The 19,980-nt window shown below is 44.4% G+C and overlaps 1 protein-coding gene across 5 annotated transcripts in view; it reads left to right on the top strand.

The window, feature by feature from the left end:
* The window catches only part of LOC133545422 (gastrula zinc finger protein XlCGF57.1-like), a 36,022-nt gene that overhangs the window by 11,388 nt on the left and 4,654 nt on the right, over positions 1–19,980 (top strand). For 3 of the 5 annotated variants that reach the window (XR_009804824.1, XM_061891010.1, XM_061891011.1), the window contains exon 3: positions 13,749–14,105. Coding sequence is in view for 4 of the 5 variants with exons in the window: in XM_061891010.1 (XP_061746994.1) it covers positions 13,749–14,105 (357 nt within the window). In the remaining variant the exon portion in view is untranslated. Of the gene's footprint in view, positions 1–13,748; positions 16,723–19,980 lie in introns of those variants that run through there. The other 2 variants (XM_061891012.1, XM_061891009.1) reach the window with 2 other exon arrangements.

The raw sequence follows: 19,980 nt of genomic DNA on the forward strand, positions 1-19,980 counted from the left end.
ATACACACACGCACACGCACACACAAACACGCACACACACACACACACATGCATACACACACACGCACGTAAGCACGCATGCACGCACGAACACACACACACAAAAGAAAAAGCTGCACGAAAGCGCTTTTTCTGCGTTTTACTTTTCCATATAACTTCCAGTTACTTTTCTCACTTACCAAATGTTTGAGTTCACGACTTCATGAGTGTTGTAAACTCCCTCTTAACGGTTCCGACTCAAAGTCATTTGTCACGAAACTTTCTCTCTCTCTTTTTTAAAATTTTTTATTATTTTTTTTTACTCTACCTGCTAATTCCATCGTCGCCAACAACACATTCAATTGACCATTAAATGGTAACCAGTTATCACATTTTCCCCACCCGCCCTTACGTTTTTTTTGTTTCTTGGTCAACCTCCCTGTCCATTGTGTCTCTCTTGTACAAATGGCCTCCAACTGCGGAATTTATCATACAGTACAGAAGGGCCTCCACCCTCACGGTCCTTATTATTAGTGCACACATAATGCCACAGGGATCTCGCAACCAGGGAGTCTTTATTCTACTTTTACAAATGGCCTCCAGCCCATTCCTTAATTTTAGTGCACATAAATACCACAGGGATCTTAAAACCAGGGAGTATTTACTGTACCATATGAAGGGCCTCCAACACGTTACTCTTTTAGGGAAAATTCCAAAAACCCAGGGAAAGCCACACCCGACTATTTGCTCACTCGTCAGTGAAGCGACCCATCACGGTAGTCTAGCCAAATGACGTGAGTTGACCACTATTTACAACTATTATGTAGAAGCGGGTAAGGTAAATGTTGTGTGACTATCAAAAACCAATTAGTCACTGAGAGTGGAAAGCAGGGCTCTGTCTGACACGCCAGGTCCAAGGATGCAACATGAAATCATTATTGCTGTTTTGAGGGTGATTTATTGTCCCTTTGAGTAAAAATACAATACATTACATTCACATGGTATGGGGTTCCTTTGCAGTCCTTTTGCGCTCCTTTTGCTGTTCCTTTTGCTGTTCCTTTTGCGGTCCTTTTGCGGTCCTTTTGCGGTCAACAGAAGTAACGGCACCGAGGTTCACACTCTCTCCAAACAAGCCAAAAAACTCCTCCAGACAAGTGCAGGTGATATTCATTCAGCAATCATTCAGCCCCACTAACACTCCTCCCACACACACGCACACACACTCCGCCCACACACATGTAGCCACACCCACTATCCCAGGTGACAAGTGAGAGACAAATCCCTGCCTATACATTCCGGCCCCTAATTATTATAACATAATAATTACTTAACAATAATAGCAACACAGAAATATTCAATGTAAAATACATCAAATCAAACAAGAACATTAGAATTTCCTTTCTTTTTGCAGTTATAACAAGAGTTCATTTTCAATGTCCTTGAGCAAGCAGGTTCTTCACATATATAAGTGTCACTAGGCCAGAGGTTCCAGAACCTTCAGAGCCTAGACAGAGTATGGTCTGTATCACAAGTCATATTCAAAGTTAAGTCCTGTCAAATAATCCCATCAGATGTCCTCGGCTTCCTGAAGCAGACACATCTTAGTGACAGGCCTGTCCATATAGCTTGTCCTGGTCTTGATCTTGGCTTGTCGAACAAGTCCTCTTTTATCTTGAACGACCTGGACAACTCTCCCCATAATCCAAGAGTTGCGAGGTGCAGAGACATCCACAACAAGCAAAATGTCTCCTGGAACAAAATTGTGCTTGGTCTTATTCCATTTTTGGCGTTCTTGAAGCTGCAGTAGGTATTCTTGTGTCCATCTTTTCTGAACAGGTTGGACATATACTGAAGTTCTTTCCATCTACGCACAGCATACGAGTCATCCCTTTGGAACACACCACTCTGATTTTTTTTCTTGTGCGGATGGTACACACCATGATGTGGAATATACCAGGTTTTTCCATGGTTACATGCCAGATCTTCCACAGGCACTCTTTCAGCATAACCGCAGATAATAATGTTGTGCATGAACATGGTGTAGTCCGCATGGAATAAGGCATCCCTTTGGAACCTTCTTTTCAAATTCAAGGCACATTGCTCTGCTAACTTGCGGATATCAGGCATGCACACATTTCCCTTTTTTAATGGCAAACTAGTGGTGTAGTGACCATCCACCAGCTCAACAGAGCTTTTCACCATTTCCAAAAACTGTCCATCTTCTGTTGATGGACCCAGTTGCTCTTCATGACTGCGTTTAGGGAAGTCAAGTTGAAACTGCTGCTTCCACAGTTCATCCAATTTCACCACAGATATGCGGTTAGCAGTGATGGTGGGTTGTTCTGAGTCTGCTTCACCAAACATTGGCCCGTTGACTGTCCATCCTAACATGGTCTGAACTGCATACGGCCCTCCTCCTTCACTTGAAATCACCTTTGTTGGCTCAAGAGCTCTTGGTGCATTTAAGCCGATCAACAGTTCAACGTCTGCATCAATTTCAGGTAGGTGTACTCCATACAAATATGGCCATCTGACCAAATCTTGCTCCTGTGGAATTTTGCTCCTGCATACAGGCGTTTTCTTCTGTGTGAATATATCTGGCAAGTCACTGTAGAGATCACTTGCCAGACCAGCTACCTCCAGATCTGACACAATCTTTTCTTGGCCCAAAGTGCATAAGAGAATTTTAATTCCTCTTCCTGAAACATTCAACTTGCTCGTCAAACTTGATGTACAAAAGGAACCAGAGCTGCCTTGGTCCAGAAAGGCATATATTTCCACGACTTGGTGACCCTTTTTGGACTTGACCTTTACTGGCACGATGGATAACTTGCAGCCATGGTCACCGGCCCCAGTAAGCCCACTACTTTGCACTGTTACCACAGAGCTGCCCGCCGCTGTGTTTGTACCTGCTGCAACTGCTAGATCCTTTTCTTGCTCCTTGTTCTTTGGATGAATATGAAGAATGCTAGGGTGTTTAGCTCCACATGTTTTACATGACAGTCGCCTCCTGCAGTCCTTACTTATGTGCCCTATGCACAGACAGCCAAAGCAAACTCCATGTTCTTTCAAAAAAGTGATCTTCTCATTATGTGCCCTCTTTACCAATAGAGAGCACACCTCCAATGCATGTTCACCCTTGCAGTACAAGTAAGTCCTTTTGTCCAGTGGGGCTGCTTCCTTCTTCACATGGGCCTTTCCATTAGCTGATGTTTCTGTAGTAGCAAAACTTCCTTGGTTTTGTGTGTGACGTTGAGAGCCATCTTTGCTGCCATGTTTGATTTGCATTGTCTTTGGAGTATCATGTATATTTCCAAATATAGGGTCTGCTGCAATTTTTACCTGACGTTCAATAAAACTGACAATGTCAGGGAAAGTAGCTCTTCGAGAATGTGATTCTTGAATAGCACAAGCTGCCGTCCTCCATTGGTCTCTCAGCTTATACGGTAACTTCTTGATCACCATCAGCATGTTCGCAGGCATGTTAAGCTCAGACATGTACTGTATGTCATCCATTGCATTACATCATCCTCTTAAGAAGAGACCATATGCTTGAAGAGATTTGGCATCTTCTGCTTTAACCAAAGACCATGATAATGCTTTGTCCAAATAAGCAGAAGCAATCTTTTGCTCATTCCCAAAATGCTCTTCCAATAAAGCCTTTGCCCTTTGATATGCTCTGTCTGGAGGCATTCGCTGACAGCTTTGAACAAGCTCATGTGGTTGTCCCCTTGTGTATTGTGCCAGGAAGTGCAAGCAGTCTCCAGCGTCACCTGTCCTTTCTTCAACATTGTGCTCAAAAGATCTCATAAAGGCATGATATTGAAGAGGATCTCCACCAAACACCTGTGTCTCTCTCTTTGGTAAATGAGAGATATTCTGTTGTCGCACCAGTAGAGCAGAAATTTCATTTTGTCGTGCCATTATGGATAGCAAATTGTTATTGTCATTACTGACTGGCATCTGAACATGTGAATTTGTTGTTATTGAGAAGCTGAAGCATTACTGTTCACATTAGTAGCCCTTGGGAGTCCAGGCAGCCTTTGATTGACTATTTGAGATCCAACATCAACAGTTGCTTTCCTTTCATTCGGCTTTGTTAAATGAGACTTAGATGTTTGACTGTCATACACTCCATGGCCACCAGGCACAAATGAATCAGTCTCAGCATTAAGAGCAGCATGTGCTCCTTTGGCCATATAAGATTCCATACCATCTGACTTTTTATATTTGGTGCCTTTCACACTGCTTCCTGAGACTCTTAGGACCTCCATCCGAGCCTGAGCTGCTGCTATCTCCACTTCAAGCTCAAATCTCTCTTTCCTTTTCCTTATTTCTTCCTCTTGCTGATCCAGCTCTTGCTTTTGTTTGAGCAATTTTTGACGAGCGAGAAGAGCAGCCATTTTGCCTGTACTTTGACACCTGAAGAGGAAGTGGAGGAGTTTGAAGTTTTTGAAGTCCCAGTTATTGATCCATTCAGTTGTGAACGAGCATTTGATCCACTCATCTTGACATCCAGCAAAATGTGCACCACAGAAGTTCAGAGAGCATATGTCACAATCCACATTTGCATCATGAATCCACATCCAACATTGCTGCTTTGTTTTAGCACAAATATGACTCCATACATGAATCCACTGTTGCTTCCAAATCCACACTTTATTTCAGGCTTGACCATCAGCAATAAATGCATCAAACTTCCACGTCCAACATCACTCCTTTAATGTGCACAAATAAGTGATCCACTTTTCCACAGGCTAATTCAATCCCAAGCAATGACATCAAAATGACAGCCACAGCTATCCAATATGCAGCAGTAACCAGCATCAAATGTGTCCAGGCAAGTGTACTTCACAGTATGAATGAACTGAATTTCACATACCATGGGTTGCGTTGTGCTCCTTCGTTTCATTCAGTTACTTGAGTGGTTGAGTGGTCCAAAGTGCACAATTCCAGCGAAGTATCAGAAGGTCTGTGTCGGATCTGTAGCCTTTTCTGTTGACAATGTTGTGTGACTATCAAAAACCAATTAGTCACTGAGAGTGGAAAGCAGGGCTCTGTCTGACACGCTAGGTCCAAGGATGCAACATGAAATAATTATTGCTGTTTTGAGGGTGATTTATTGTCCCTTTGAGTAAAAATACACTACATTACATTCAGATGGTATGTGGTTCCTTTGCAGTCCTTTTGCGCTCCTTTTGCTGTTCCTTTTGCGCTCCTTTTGCGGTCAACAGAAGTAACGGCACCTAGGTTCACACTCTCTCCAAACAAGCCAAACAATTCTTCCAGACAAGTGCAGGTGATATTCATTCAGCAATCATTCAGCCCCACTAACACTCCTCCCACACACACACACAAACTCCGCCCACACACATGTAGCCACACCCACTATCCCAGGTGACAAGTGAGAGACAAATCCCTGCCTCTACAGTAAAAATACACTCAACACTACAATATTACAACTCTGCCTACGAGGTCCAAAACAGTGTTTGACTCACAGACTTCAGGACAGATTCCTAATGCAGATTTTACAAAAAGGCTATGCTTACCTTGATTTATGTTTGGCCAAGTGAGTCTGTCCAGAAGAGTGCAATAAATGTTCAATCCTCAGCGTGTAATCTCGGACGAAGCCCCCAAATTGTTGCGTCTGGCCAGTTCTTCCTCCCATGGAATTTAAATTACTGGTCAATCCCAAGTTATTTTGATGACATATATGCTGAGTAAGAAGGACCATCGAGGTAACGCACATAGTTTACTTGTGGACATAAGTTACAAAGTAGAAATAGTACAAATGGAAAAACACTAGCTGTTTTAAACATGACTATGAGTACAGAAAGAACTCTTAAAAATATATGGATTCTTCACACTACTCTTCACAAAGATGCAGCTCCGTCATCAGGAAGGGACAAAAAGCCCACAACTATACTCGACTATAACAAAAACAAAGGAGGAGTGGACAAGCTGACTGCCACTTACACTTGCCAGCGAATGACCAGGAGATGTTTGTGTTCTGACTTGTTCTGCTTTTTATTTTGTGTTTGCATTAAAGTTCTGTCGCTGGAAAAAAATACTTTTTAGCATATTTCTTGAAGTAAATATATAAGGGTCGGAATTGAACCGTAATACCATAGATGTTACTATAATAAAAATTATTAAAATGAAAAATTAAATAAAAAAAAATATATTCAAGAGATATGTTATAAAACCGCTCAGTAATAGTCAGGTAACACAACAACATTTTATTTATTTATACGATCCTCTTGAGGTTCATTCTACCATTTTTTAAATTGAAATCGAGGGGTATACTCCTCTGGGCTGCCACCTTACTGTGGTAGAGGAGGTTGAGTCTCCCAATGATCCTAGGAGCTATGTTGTCCGGGGGCTTTAAGCCCCCTGGTAGGGTCTCCCAAGGCAAACTGGTCCTAGGTGAGGGGCCAGACAAAGAGCAGCTCGAAAATCTCTCGAAAACCTCTATGAAAAGTAAAAACAAAGGACCCAGATTTCCCTCGCCCGGACGCGGGTCACTGGGGCCCCCCTCTGGAGCCAGGCCCGGAGGTGGGGCACGATGGTGAGCGCCTGGTGGCCGGGCCTGTCCCCATGGGGCCCGGCCGGGCACAGCCCGAAGAAGCAACATGGGTCATCCCTCCAATGGGCTCACCACTCATGGGAGGGGCCATAGGGGTCGGGTGCATTGTGAGCTGGGCGGCAGCCGAAGGCAGGGCACTTGGCGGTCCGATCCTCGGCTACAGAAGCTAGCTCTTGGGACGTGGAACGTCACCTCACTGGGGGAGAAGGAGCCTGAGCTAGTGCGCGAGGTAGAGAAGTTCCGGCTGGATATAATCGGACTCACCTCGACGCACAGCAAGGGCTCTGGAACCAGTTTTATCGAGAAAGACTGGACTCTCTTCCACTCTGGCGTTGCCGGCAGTGAGCCCGAAGAGGCAACGTGGGTCCCCCCCTCCAATGGGCTTACCACCCGTAGCTTACGCACCAAACAACAGTTCGGAGTACCCACCCCTTTTGGGTACACTCGAGGGAGTACTGGAGAGTGCTCCCTCGGGTGATTCCCTTGTTCTGCTGGGGGACTTCAATGCTCATGTTGGTAACGACAGTGAAACCTGGAGAGGCGTGATTGGGAAGAATGGCCGCCCGGATCTGAACCCGAGTGGTGTTTTGTTATTGGACTTCTGTGCTCGTCACAGTTTGTCCATAACAAACACCATGTTCAAACATAAGGGTGTCCATATGTGCACTTGGCACCAGGACACCCTAGGCTGCAGTTCCATGATCAAATTTGTAGTTGTGTCATCAGATTTGCGGCCTCATGTTTTGGACACTTGGGTAAAGAGAGGGGCGGAGTTTTCTACCGATCACCACCTGGTGGTGAGTTGGCTGCGATAGTGGGGGAGGATAACGGACAGACCTGGCAGGCCCAAACGCATTGTGAGGGTTTGCTGGCAACGTCTGGCAGAGTCTCCTGTCAGAGAAAGTTTCAATTCCCATCTCCGGAGGATCTTTGAACATGTCACGAGGGAGGTGCTGGACATTGAGTCCGAGTGGACCATGTTCCGCACCTCTATTGTCGAGGCGGCTGATCGGAGCTGTGGCCGCAAGGTAGTTGGTGCTTGTTGTGGTGGTAATCCTAGAACCCGCTGGTGGACACCAGCGGTGAGGGATGCTGTCAAGCTGAAGAAGGAGTCCTATCGGGTTCTTTTGGCTCATAGGACCCCAGAGGCAGTGGACAGGTACCGACAGGCCAAGCGGTGTGCAGCTTCAGTGGTCGCAGAGGCAAAAACTCGGACATGAGAAGAGTTTGGGGAAGCCATGGAAAATGACTTCCGGATGGCTTCGAAGCGATTCTGGACCACCATCCGCCGCCTCAGGAAGGGGAAGCAGTGCACTGTCAACACCGTGTATGGTGCGGATGGTGTTCTGCTGACCTCAACTGCGGATGTTGTGGATAGGTGGAATGAATACTTCGAAGACCTCCTCAATCCCACCAATACGTCTTCCTATGAGGAAGCAGTGCCTGGGTAATCTGTGGTGGACTCTCCTATTTCTGGGGCTGAGGTTGCTGAGGTAGTTAAAAAGCTCCTCGGTGGCAAGGCCCCAGGGGTGGATGAGATCCGCCCGGAGTTCCTTAAGGCTCTGGATGCTGTGGGGCTGTCTTGGTTGACAACACTCTGCAGCATCGCGTGGACATCGGGGGCGGTACCTCTGGATTGGCAGACCGGGGTGGTGGTTCCTCTCTTTAAGAAGGGGGACCGGAGGGTGTGTTCCAACTATCGTGGGTTCACACTCCTCAGCCTTCCCGGTAAGGTTTATTCAGGTGTACTGGAGAGGAGGCTACGCCGGATAGTCGAACCTCGGATTCAGGAGGAGCAGTGTGGTTTTCGTCCTGGTCGTGGAACTGTGGACCAGCACTATACTCTCGGCAGGGTTCTTGAGGGTGCCTGGGAGTTTGCCCAACCAGTCTACATGTGCTTTGTGGACTTGGAGAAGGCATTCGACCGTGTCCCTCGGGAAGTCCTGTGGGGAGTGCTCAGAGAGTATGGGGTATCGGACTGTCTTATTGTGGCAGTCCGATCCCTGTACGATCAGTGTCAGAGCTTGGTCCGTATTGCTGGCAGTAAGTCGAACACATTTCCAGTGAGGGTTGGACTCCGCCAAGGCTGCCCTTTGTCACCGATTCTGTTCATAACTTTTATGGACAGAATTTCTAGGCGCAGTCAAGGTATTGAGGGGTTCCGGTTTGGTGGCCGCGGGATTAGGTCTCTGCTTTTTGCAGACGATGTGGTCCTGTTGGCTTCATCTGGCCGGGATCTTCAGCTCTCACTGGATCGGTTCGCAGCCGAGTGTGAAGCGGCCGGAATGAGAATCAGCACCTCCAAATCCGAGTCCATGGTTCTCTACTGGAAAAGGGTGGAGTGCCATCTCCGGGTTGGGGAGGAGACCCAGCCCCAAGTGGAGGAGTTCAAGTACCTAGGAGTCTTGTTCACAAGTGAGGGAAGAGTGGATCGTGAGATCGACAGGCGGATCGGTGCGGCGTTTTCAGTAATGCGGACGTTGTACCGATCCGTTGTGGTGAAGAAGGAGCTGAGCCGGAAGGCAAAGCTCTCAATTTACCGGTCGATCTACGTTCCCATCCTCACCTATGGTCATGAGCTTTGGGTCATGACCGAAAGGATAAGATCACGGGTACAATCGGCCGAAAGGAGTTTCCTCCGCCGTATGGCGGGGCTCTCCCTTAGAGATAGGGTGAGAAGCTCTGTCATCCGGGAGGAACTCAAAGTAAAGCCGCTGCTCCTCCACATCGAGAGGAGCCAGAAGAGGTGGTTCGGGCATCTGGTCAGGATGCCACCCGAACACCTCCCGAGGGAGGTGGTTAGGGCATGTCCAACCGGTAGAAGGCCACGGGGGAGACCCTGGACACGTTGGGAAGACTATGTCTCCCGGCTGGCCTGGGAACGCCTCGGGATCCCCCGGGAAGAGCTAGACTGATTGGCTGGGGAGAGGAAAGTCTGGGCTTCCCTGCTTAGGCTGCTGCCCCCGTGACCCGACCTCGGATAAGCGGAAAAAGATGGATGGATGGGTATACTTACAAAAAAAAAAGGCCCAATGCCCCACACCAAAAATATTAAAACCAATATTTTCATGGATAAGGAAGCTTAACGAGGTAACCAAGAGATGAGAAAAAAATTGGTTGATAGATAATTGTTTTAACTGTATTTTACAGCTGACTTAAAGGGCTACTGAAATGAGATTTTCTTATTTAAACGGGGATAGCAGGTACATTCTATGTGTCATACTTGATCATTTTGTGATATTGCCATATTTTTGCTGAAATAATTTAGTAGAGAACATCGACGATAAAGTTCTCAACTTTTGGTCGCTAATAGAAAAGCCTTGCCTTTACCGGAAGTAGCGGACGATGATGTCACTGGTGCGAGGGCTCCTCACATCCTCACATTGTTTATAATGGGAGCCTCCAGCAGCAAGAGCTATTCAGACGGAGAAAACAACAATTTCCCCATTTATTTAAGCGAGGATGAAAGATTTGTGGATGAGGATATTGATAGCGAAGGACTAGAAAAAAATAAAAAAATAAATAAAGTTAAAAATAAAAAAGGCAATTGCATTGGGAGCGATTCAGATATTTTTCCGACACATTTACTAGGATAATTCTGGTAAATCCCTTATCTTTCTGTTGTGTTGCTAGTGTTTTAGTGAGTTAAATAGTACCTGATAGTCAGAGGGGTGTCCACGGGTGTGTTGACCCCAGTCTCTGAGGGAAGTCACGGCAGCTGCACGGACGGCGTAAGAGGCGATTTTTTACCACAATTTCTCACCGAAACCTGCCGGTTGACAAGTGGTTGGGAACCATGTTTGCTTGACCACACTGATCCATAGTAAAGTTTCACCTCCGGGAATTTTAAACATGGAAACACCGTGTGTTTGTGTGGCTAAAGGCTAAAGCTTCCCACCTCCTTCGTTCTACTTTGACTTCTCCATTATTAATTGAACAGATTGCAAAAGATTCAGCAACACGTATGTCCAGAATACTGTGTAATTGTCGCGATGAAAAGAGATGACTTTTAGCCGCAAGTGGTGCTGCGCTAATATGTCCCCTCCAACCAATAACGTCACAAACACGCGTCATCATCGCGTCATCATTCCGCGATGTTTTCAACGGGAAACTCCGCGGGAAATTTAAAATTGTAATTCAGTAAACTAAACCGGCCGTATTGGCATGTGTTGCAATTTTAATATTTCATCATTGATATACAAACTATCAGACTGCATGGTCAGGAGTGGTGGGTTTCAGTAGAACTTTAAGACATGGGTCAAAACCGACCCGTTAACATCAGAGATGGTAACAGAAAGTTAACACAAGAGGAAGGATATATACGTTTGTGCAATATATATATTACCATAATAGTGGGAGTCCAGTCCATAGTGGATCTAACATAATAGTGAGAGTCCAGTCCATATATAATAGTGTGAATATTTATATAAATTCCATATTCACATTATTATGTATGGACTGGACTCTCACTATTATGTTAGGTCCACTATGGACTGGACTCAAAGTATTATGTTAAAACCACTATGGACTGGACTCTCACACTATTAAGTAGATCCACTTTGTACTGAACTCTCACTATTATGTTAGATCCACTATGGACTGGACTCTCACACTATTATGTGAGATCCACTATGGACTGGACTCTCACTGTGATGTTGGAACCACTATGGACTGGACTCTCACTATGATGTTAGATCCACTATGGACTGGACTCAAAGTATTATGTTAAAACCACTATGGACTGGACTCTCACACTATTAAGTAGATCCACTATGTACTGAACTCTCACTATTATGTTAGATCCACTATGGACTGGACTCTCACACTATTATGTTAGATCCACTATGGACTGGACTCTCACTGTGATGTTAGATCTACTATGGACTGGACTCTCACACTATCTTAGATCCACTATGGACTGGACTCTCACACTATTATGTTAGATCCACTATGGACTGGACTCTCACTGTGATGTTGGAACCACTATGGACTGGACTCTCACACTATTATCTTAGATCCACTATGGACTGGACTCTCACACTATTATCTTAGATCCACTACATCACCACATCTGCGGTCCCCTCCAAGGTTTCTCATTGTCATCCCATTGGGTTGAGTTTTTTTCTTGCCCTGATGTGGGATCTGAGCCAAGGATGTCGTTGTGGCTTGTGCAGCCCTTTGAGACACTCGTGACTTAGGGCTATATAAGTAAACATTGACTATTTGATTGATTGATTGATTGATAAAATGAGTGATTGATCTATTTTCTATTTGACATAAAAATCAGTCTTGAATCCTTTGCATGAATTTAGATATAGAAACAAGTTGCAAGATTAGAATGTATGAATTGGTGTGTATATCTGGAGCTTTGTTTAAAATGAAAAAATATAATTTGCTCAATATAAATATTCTATAAACATGACATGAGGGAATACGATTCTACTTTAACTCAGTTACATACTACATGGCTTCTTCACTACTCAGTGGCTTAGTGGTTAGAGTGGCCGCCCTTAGATCAGTAGGTCGTGAGTTCAAACCCCAGCCGAGTCATACAAAGATTATATAAATGGGAGCCATTACCTCCCTGTTTAGCACTCAGCATTAAAGGGGAACATAATCACAATTTTAGAAGGCTTAAAACCAAAAAAAATCTGTTCCCAGCGGATTATTTTATTTTTTGAAGTTTTTTTCAAAATTTTACTCGTCCCGGAATATCTTTAAAAAAAGCTTTAAAGTGCCCGATTTTCGCTATCTGCGAAGCCACTGTCCATTTTCCTGTGACGTCATCCAGTGATTCCAATACAAACAACATGGCGGTTACCACAGCAAGATATAGCGACATTAGCTCGGATTCAGACTCGGATTTCAGCAGCTTAAGCGATTCAACAGATTATGCATGTATTGAAACAGATGGTTGGAGTATGGAGGCAGATAGCAAAAACGAAATTGAAGAAGAAACTGAAGCTACTGAGCGAATAGCTATTGACGCTATCCGACCATGTCTGCCTTAGCATCGCCGGTAAAATGTGCAGACCAAACGATCATGACTTTCGCATTGACACTGGAACAACTTAAATCCGTCGATTGGTAAGTGTTTGTTTGGCATTAAATGTGGATGGAGGGAAACGCTAGATGCAAATACAACTACAAATGTACATATAGCTAGCCTAAATAGCATGTTAGCATCGATTAGCTGGCAGTCATGCAGCAACCATATATGTCTGATTAGCACATAAGTCAATAACATGAACAACACTCACCTTTGTGATTTTGTTGACTTTATCGTTGGGAATGCACCTGCTTTGAGTGTCGCAGGATATCCAGACATTCTTGCCATCTCTGTTTCATCTCTGTCGTAGGATCGCCGGTAAAAACCAAACGAGGGACTTTCGCATCTCTTGACACTGGAGCAACTTAAATCCGTCGATTGGTAAATGTTTGTTTGGCATTAAATGTGGATGGAGGGAAAGGCTGGATGTAAATATTGCTACAAATGAGGCATAACGATGCAATATTTACATACAGCTAGCCTAAATAGCATGTTAGCATCGATTAGCATGCCGTGCTAATCGATGCACATTCTACGTAAATGAACTTGAATCCGTCCCTGCTCATGTTGTTACACCGTCCGACAACACACCGACTAGGCATAATGTCTCCAAGGTATCGGAAAACAGTCGAAAAAACGGACTTGCTGCGTGTAATGTGGTGGAGAAAATGGCGTTGACTACCTCACGTTTTGACGTCATCACTCCGAGAGCAAATATTAGAAAGGCGTTTAATTCCTCAAATTTTACCCATTTAGAGTTCGGAAATGGGTTAAAAAAAATATATGGTCTTTTTTTCTGCAACATCGAGGTATATATTGACGCTTACATAGGTCTGGTGATAATGTTGCCCTTTAATGGTTGCAGTTGGGGTTTAAATCACCAAAAATGATTCCCGTATACGGCCACCACTGCTGCTCACTGCTCCTCTCACGTAGTTCTTCCTGCGAAAAGCAGATACGAGAAAAAAATCTAGCTATGAAACAGAATAGATCCTTAAAGATTTGTTGTGTAATATCAAGGATTATCCGTTGGTCGCGTTCGTTATTAGGTCAACCTCACATAATGTGGATGGTTGGCATAAGAGCTGAAAAGTAAAATACAATAACGCCCCATTTGTGTTCTATGTTCTGCAGACGTCCAGCGGGTGTCAGCGGGGAGTCATGAAGAGATTCCCTCTAGGCAACAGGAGTGGCACACCAGTGTGGGACAGAAGGAGCTACAGGCCCCCTCCCACATTAAAAAGGAGCAGCTTCATGATGAAGATGAAGCTCAGTCCTTACAGCTTCATCACAGTCAAAGTGAGGAGAACAGAGGGGCGGAGCTTGTAAGTCAACACATCACAGAAGCTGATGGAGAGCATTGTGAAGATATAAAGTCAGAACCAGACAGCATCTTTGCTCCACTGTCAGACATGGACCACATGATGTCAGACTCTTCTGATCACAGTGACCACATCCAAAAACCTTTGGAGAGTAAAAATGACTCTAAAGGTGATACAAGACATCACACTAACAACAAACACTTTGACTGCTCTGAATGTGGGAAATCATTTAGATGGAAGAGTCTTTTTACAAGACACATGAGAATACATAATGGAGAAAAGCCTTTTACTTGCACTGTTTGTAAGAAAAGTTTCTCCACAATGCAAAGCATGACCACACACATGAGAACACACACTGGAGAGAAACCTTTTACTTGCTCAGCTTGTGCTAAAAGATTCAACACTAAGAATAAAATGATATTACACATGAGAACACATACTGGAGAAAAACCTTTTACTTGCTCTGTTTGTAAGAAGAGTTTCTCCACAGAGATTAACATGGCCAGGCACATGAGAACACACACTGGAGAGAAACCTTTTACTTGCTCTGCTTGTGCTAAAACATTCAAAACAAAGTATGACATGATGTTACACATGAGAACTCATACTGGAGAGAAACCTTTTACTTGCTCTGTTTGCAAAAATAGTTTTTCCTTAAAGCTTAACCTTACCACACACATGAGAATACATACTGGAGAGAAACCTTTTACTTGCTCTATTTGTAAGAAGAGTTTTTCCACAAAGCTTAACATGACCAGACACATGAGAACACATACTGGAGAGAAACCTTTTACATGCTCAGTTTGTATGAAGAGTTTCTCCACAGAGCGAGAGATAACCACACACATGAGAAGACATACTGGAGAGAAACCTTTTACTTGCTCAGCTTGTACTAAGGGATTTAACACTAAAAATGAAATTATATTACACATGAGAACACACACTGGTGAGAAACCTTTTACTTGTTCTGTTTGTAAGAAGAGTTTCTCCAGAAAACAATACATGACCACACACATGAGAACACACACTTGAGAGAAACCATCTAGTTGCACCTTGTGCGATAAGATGTTCACGTTTAAAGGCCTACTGAAATGAGATTTTCTTATTTAAACGGGGATAGCAGGTCCATTCTATGTGTCATACTTGATCATTTCGCGATATTGCCATATTTTTGCTGAAAGGATTTAGAAGAGAACATTGACGATAAAGTTTGCAACTTTTGGTCGCTAAAAAAAAGCCTTGCCTGTACCGGAAGTAGCAGACAATGACGTCACCGGTGTGAGGGCTCCTCACATCCTCACATTGTTTATAATGGGAGCGTTCAGCAGCAAGAGCTATTCGGACCGAGAAAACGTCAGTTTCCCCAATAATTTGAGTGAGGATGAAAGATTCGTTGATGGAGACATTGATAGCAAAGGACTAGGAAAAAATAAAAAAAGGCGATTGCATTGGGAGCGATTCAGATGTTTTGAGACACATTTACTAGGATAATCCTGGAAATCCCTTATCTTTCTATTTTGTTGCTAGTGTTTTAGTGAGTTAAATAGTACCTGATAGTCGGAGGGGTGTCTCCACGGGTGTGTTGAAGTCACGGCAGCTGCATGGACGGCGCAAGCTTCGCAGATCTCCGGTAAGAGGTGACTTTTTGCCACAATTTTTTCACCGAAACCTGCCGGTTGACGAGTGGTCGGGAACCATGTTCGCTTGACCGCCCTGATCCATAGTAAAGCTTCACCTCCGGGAATTTTAAACAAGGAAACACCATGTGTTTGTGTGGCTAAAGCCTAAAGCTTCCCACCTCCATTTTTCTCGTTTGACTTCTCCATTATTAATTGAAAAAATTGCAAAAGGTTCTGCAACACAGATGTCCAAATTACTGTGTAATTGCGCGATGAAAAGAGACGACTTTTAGCCGCAAGTGGTGCTGGCTAATATGTCCCCTCCAACTAATAACTTCACAAACACGTGTCATCATTCCGGGACGTTTTCAACAGGAAACTCCGTGGGAAATTTAAAACTGAAATTTAGTAAACTAAACCGGCCGTATTGGAATGTGTTGCAATGTTAATATTTCATCATTGATATATAAACTATCAGACTGTGTGTGTTCGGTAGTAGTGGGTTTCAGTAGGCCCTTGAGCATCAGGTCAGTAAACACAAGTGTGTAACAGTCATGGAAGCTGCAGGGATTTAAAAACACTCAAACAGTGATTGTGCTTAATGAATGCATCATGGATGTTAACTACTGCAAAACATCAACAAAGAAGAAAAAGGCTGAAGTTAGCATCACATCACTGAACTTTAGAACCATCGCGAGTGGAGTTGCTTGTTTTTATTGCTGCATTTGTACTTATTTCACCTCACATCTTCACTTTTAATACTGAAGTCTTCTTCAAATATATTGTTGCAGGCTTCTAAGATTTGTGTTTCTGTTGTGTATGTAGTCTACCGTGGAAAGGTTGTTGTCCCTTGTGGATCCATTTGTTCACTTGTACAGATTCATCATCATCATCATCAGACATCACCCGATCACTACTGGACGAAACCTTAACGTTAATGTTTTAGTATAAGTGTGACCTCATTATACTTTGATAATAAGACTAAAAGATACAGATTTAAGTACTGTATTTGAGTGCCTCTTGTAGTACTCCAACTCGATCGTGAGCTAGCAGATGCATGTTGCTATCATGTTTTATCAGCAAGGAAGACAGCATTTGTGTTTGTTTGTTTTTGTCAATTCCAAGTTTTATTACTCTGCTGAATAAATGAATCACTATGACTGCCAATATGGAGGATTATTTATATATTTAAGAACAAATACTTTAATAAAATGACATCACAAAAAGTGAACTGGCATGTATGACCCAGTAAATATTTTATTAATTTACTAAGTAATTAACTACAAAGAGTAACATGACAGTGGATATTTCACAAGAGTTCACCAAAAACTGGAAATTGGGAATGCTACATAAAATCCTTCAGTGATTTCTAAGATGCAGACGAACGAGGTGGCACCGAGCAGTAAAAAAAAAAAGGGATATTTATTGACAAAAGAACAAAAACCCAGAGCAACAGAGAACTATAAAGAAAGCAAAACAAACCGCTGAAACCCAGCAAAACACTCACAGGAAATGTGGAGCAGACGGCGTCCACAAAGTACATGCATACTAGAGATTGGTATCAAAAAGGATAGTCGATCGTCACCCATGAACAAAGAATAATGTCCAGACAACGAAGCTAGCAAGAGGATCGATTTAAATAGTCTTGATTGCAAATAGAAAAAAGGTAAGGGGAAATGCTCGGGGACAGAAGTGAAGCAGCCACGGGAAAACACCAACAAAATCGGAATAGCCGCCAAAATAAAAGCACAGGACAGGGACTAAAACACTAAACAGATGAGAACACTAACACAACGCAAACATAAGGCACAGCCTGGTGTAACCGGATGTGACAAACAGACTCAGAAATTAGCTGAGCCAAGATTGACACCCTGGATAATGAGGGATAAGCAATCTAGTGTCATGTCAGCACACTGTGACTGGAAGGCAGGATTGACACAATGTTCTCATGTCGCCTCACTTCTCTTTTATGTGGAGGCTACAGTCCGCTTGAGAGAAGTGAGTACTACCTCTATCAGTACAACTATTCTGACTTAATCTAGATGTATTTTTTTTCTTACAAATGATTATTTCTTATTTTTATTATCCAGCATCAGACATTCTTATCCATTACATTGTATTTGCATATATCATTGTAAACGTGTCTGTATGTGGTGGGTTCTCCTGACGCCGACAGATATTTGGGTCCCCGGTAGACAGGTTGCATCAAGTCTTTTATTTTTCACACACACAAGTATGGGTTGCTTTCCAGCAGTATTTATTTTAGACTTTCCAGTCCGGCGTGTCTCACTCTGGCAATCCGCTCACCTGTTGCTGGCTTTGAGGCCGGTCCATACACACCCCATTCCTGCAGGAGGCGCGCCGACCACACCCTCCTCCACATACCTCCACCGCTAGACCCAGACGGGAAGCCATCCGGCCGTGCCTACTCCCCCCATTCGCCTCCTTATGGGGGCGGGAGAGGAAGTCAGCCACGGCCATATGTGGCCCCGGCCTGTGGACCACTCTGAAGTTGTAGAGCTGCAATGCTAGATACCAATGGATGATCCGCGCGTTGGCATCTTTCATGAGGGGGAGCACCTGGAGGGGTTTGTGGTCTGAGCAGAGGCTGAAAGAGCGCCCCAGCAGGTAATACCGGAGGGCCACGACCACCCACCGGATGGTGCTGTACCTCGCCTCCCAAGGAGGGAAAAGTTAGGCATGTGCAGGACCGACTCCTTGCACAGGGCCTTCTTCACCCTCTCAAACGCCTGCAGGGACTGCTCCGTCCACCGGACCAGATGTAGAACACCCTTTCGTGTGAGGTCAGTTAGTGAGCTGGTCAGGTCACATCAGAAAAGCGCTGCTGCAGCCTGGTAAATTCTGCTCTCTGTTCTAATGTAAGCTGATTATCACAGAGGAGGAGGGAGAGTTGGGCGGAGCGCGGGACCTTCGGCCTGAGATCCTCCTTCTCCTTGACCGCTGTCACCATGGTTGAGGTGGTAATTTTGGGTGTCTCCGCCCCGGTCCGAATGCCGGACCTCAGGATCCACATCATTCACTCATTGTGTGACCACATAGGGTCCTTGCCACTTGGCGAGTATTTTGTAGATGGATGTCGGGCGTAATACAAGCACTTTCTCTCCCGGTGAAAATTTCCTTAGCTGCGTCACCTTGTTATATAGGCGCTGCTGAGGCCCGAAGCGAATTCTCACGTGACAAGTGACCCAATGTGTGGAGTTTTGCTCTCAGGTCCATAACGTATTGTATTGGTCAACGCCAAGAAAACGGAAATGTTGATCATTGGTCCTACTAGACACCCACACCTATTTAATAATACCACTTTACCATTTGACAATTAAACAAGGCGACTCGGTTAACAATCTGGGTATTATCTTCAACCTAACTCTCTCCTTTGAGCCACACATTAAAAGCGTTACTAAAACGAGCTTCTTTCATCTCTGTAATCCATCCATCCATTGACTACCGCTTATTCCCTTTCGGGGTCGCGGGGGGCGCTGGCGCCTATCTCAGCTACAATCGGGCGGAAGGCGGGGTACACCCTGGACAAGTCGCACCTCATCGCAGGGCCAACACAGATAGACAGACAACATTCACACACTAGGGCCAATTTAGTGTTGCCAATCAACCTATCCCCAGGTGCATGTCTTTGGAAGTGGGAGGAAGCCAGAGTACCCGGAGGGAACCCACGCATTCACGGGGAGAACATGCAAACTCCACACAGAAAGATCCCAAGCCTGGATTTGAACCCAGGACTGCAGGAACTTCTTATTGTGAGGCAGACGCACTAACCCCTCTGCCACCGTGAAGCCCATCTCTGTAATATCGCTAAAATTCGCTTCATTTTGTCTACTAACGACGCTGAGATCATTATCCATGCGTCGGTTACGTCTCGCCTCGACTACTGTAATGTATTATTTTCGGGTCTCCCCATGTCTAGCATTAAAGGATTACAGTTGGTACAAAATGCGGCTGCTAAACTTTTGACAAGAACAAGAACATTTGATCATATTACGCCTGTACTGGCTCACCTGCACTGGCTTCCTGTGCACTTAAGATTTGACTTTAAGGTTTTACTACTTATGTATAAAATACTACACGGTCTAGCTCCAGCCTATCTTGCAGATTGTGTTGTACTATATGTCCCGGCAAGAAATCTGCATTCAAAGGACTCCGGCTTGTTAGTGATTCCCAGAGCCCAAACAAAGTCTGCGGGCAATAGAGCGTTTTCATTTCGGGCTCCAGTACTCTGGAATGCCCTCACGGCAACAGTTTGAGATGCAATCTCAGTAGCAGCATTTAAAACTCATCTTAAAACTCATTTGTAAACTCTAGTCTTTAAATAGACCCCCTTTTTAGACCATTTGATCTGCCATTTATTTTCTTTTTCTCCTCTGCCCTCCTCTCCCTTATGGAGGGGGGGCG

The sequence above is a fragment of the Nerophis ophidion genome, linkage group LG28 (assembly GCF_033978795.1).
Source record: "Nerophis ophidion isolate RoL-2023_Sa linkage group LG28, RoL_Noph_v1.0, whole genome shotgun sequence".
In the NCBI taxonomy this organism is placed as follows: domain Eukaryota; kingdom Metazoa; phylum Chordata; class Actinopteri; order Syngnathiformes; family Syngnathidae; genus Nerophis; species Nerophis ophidion.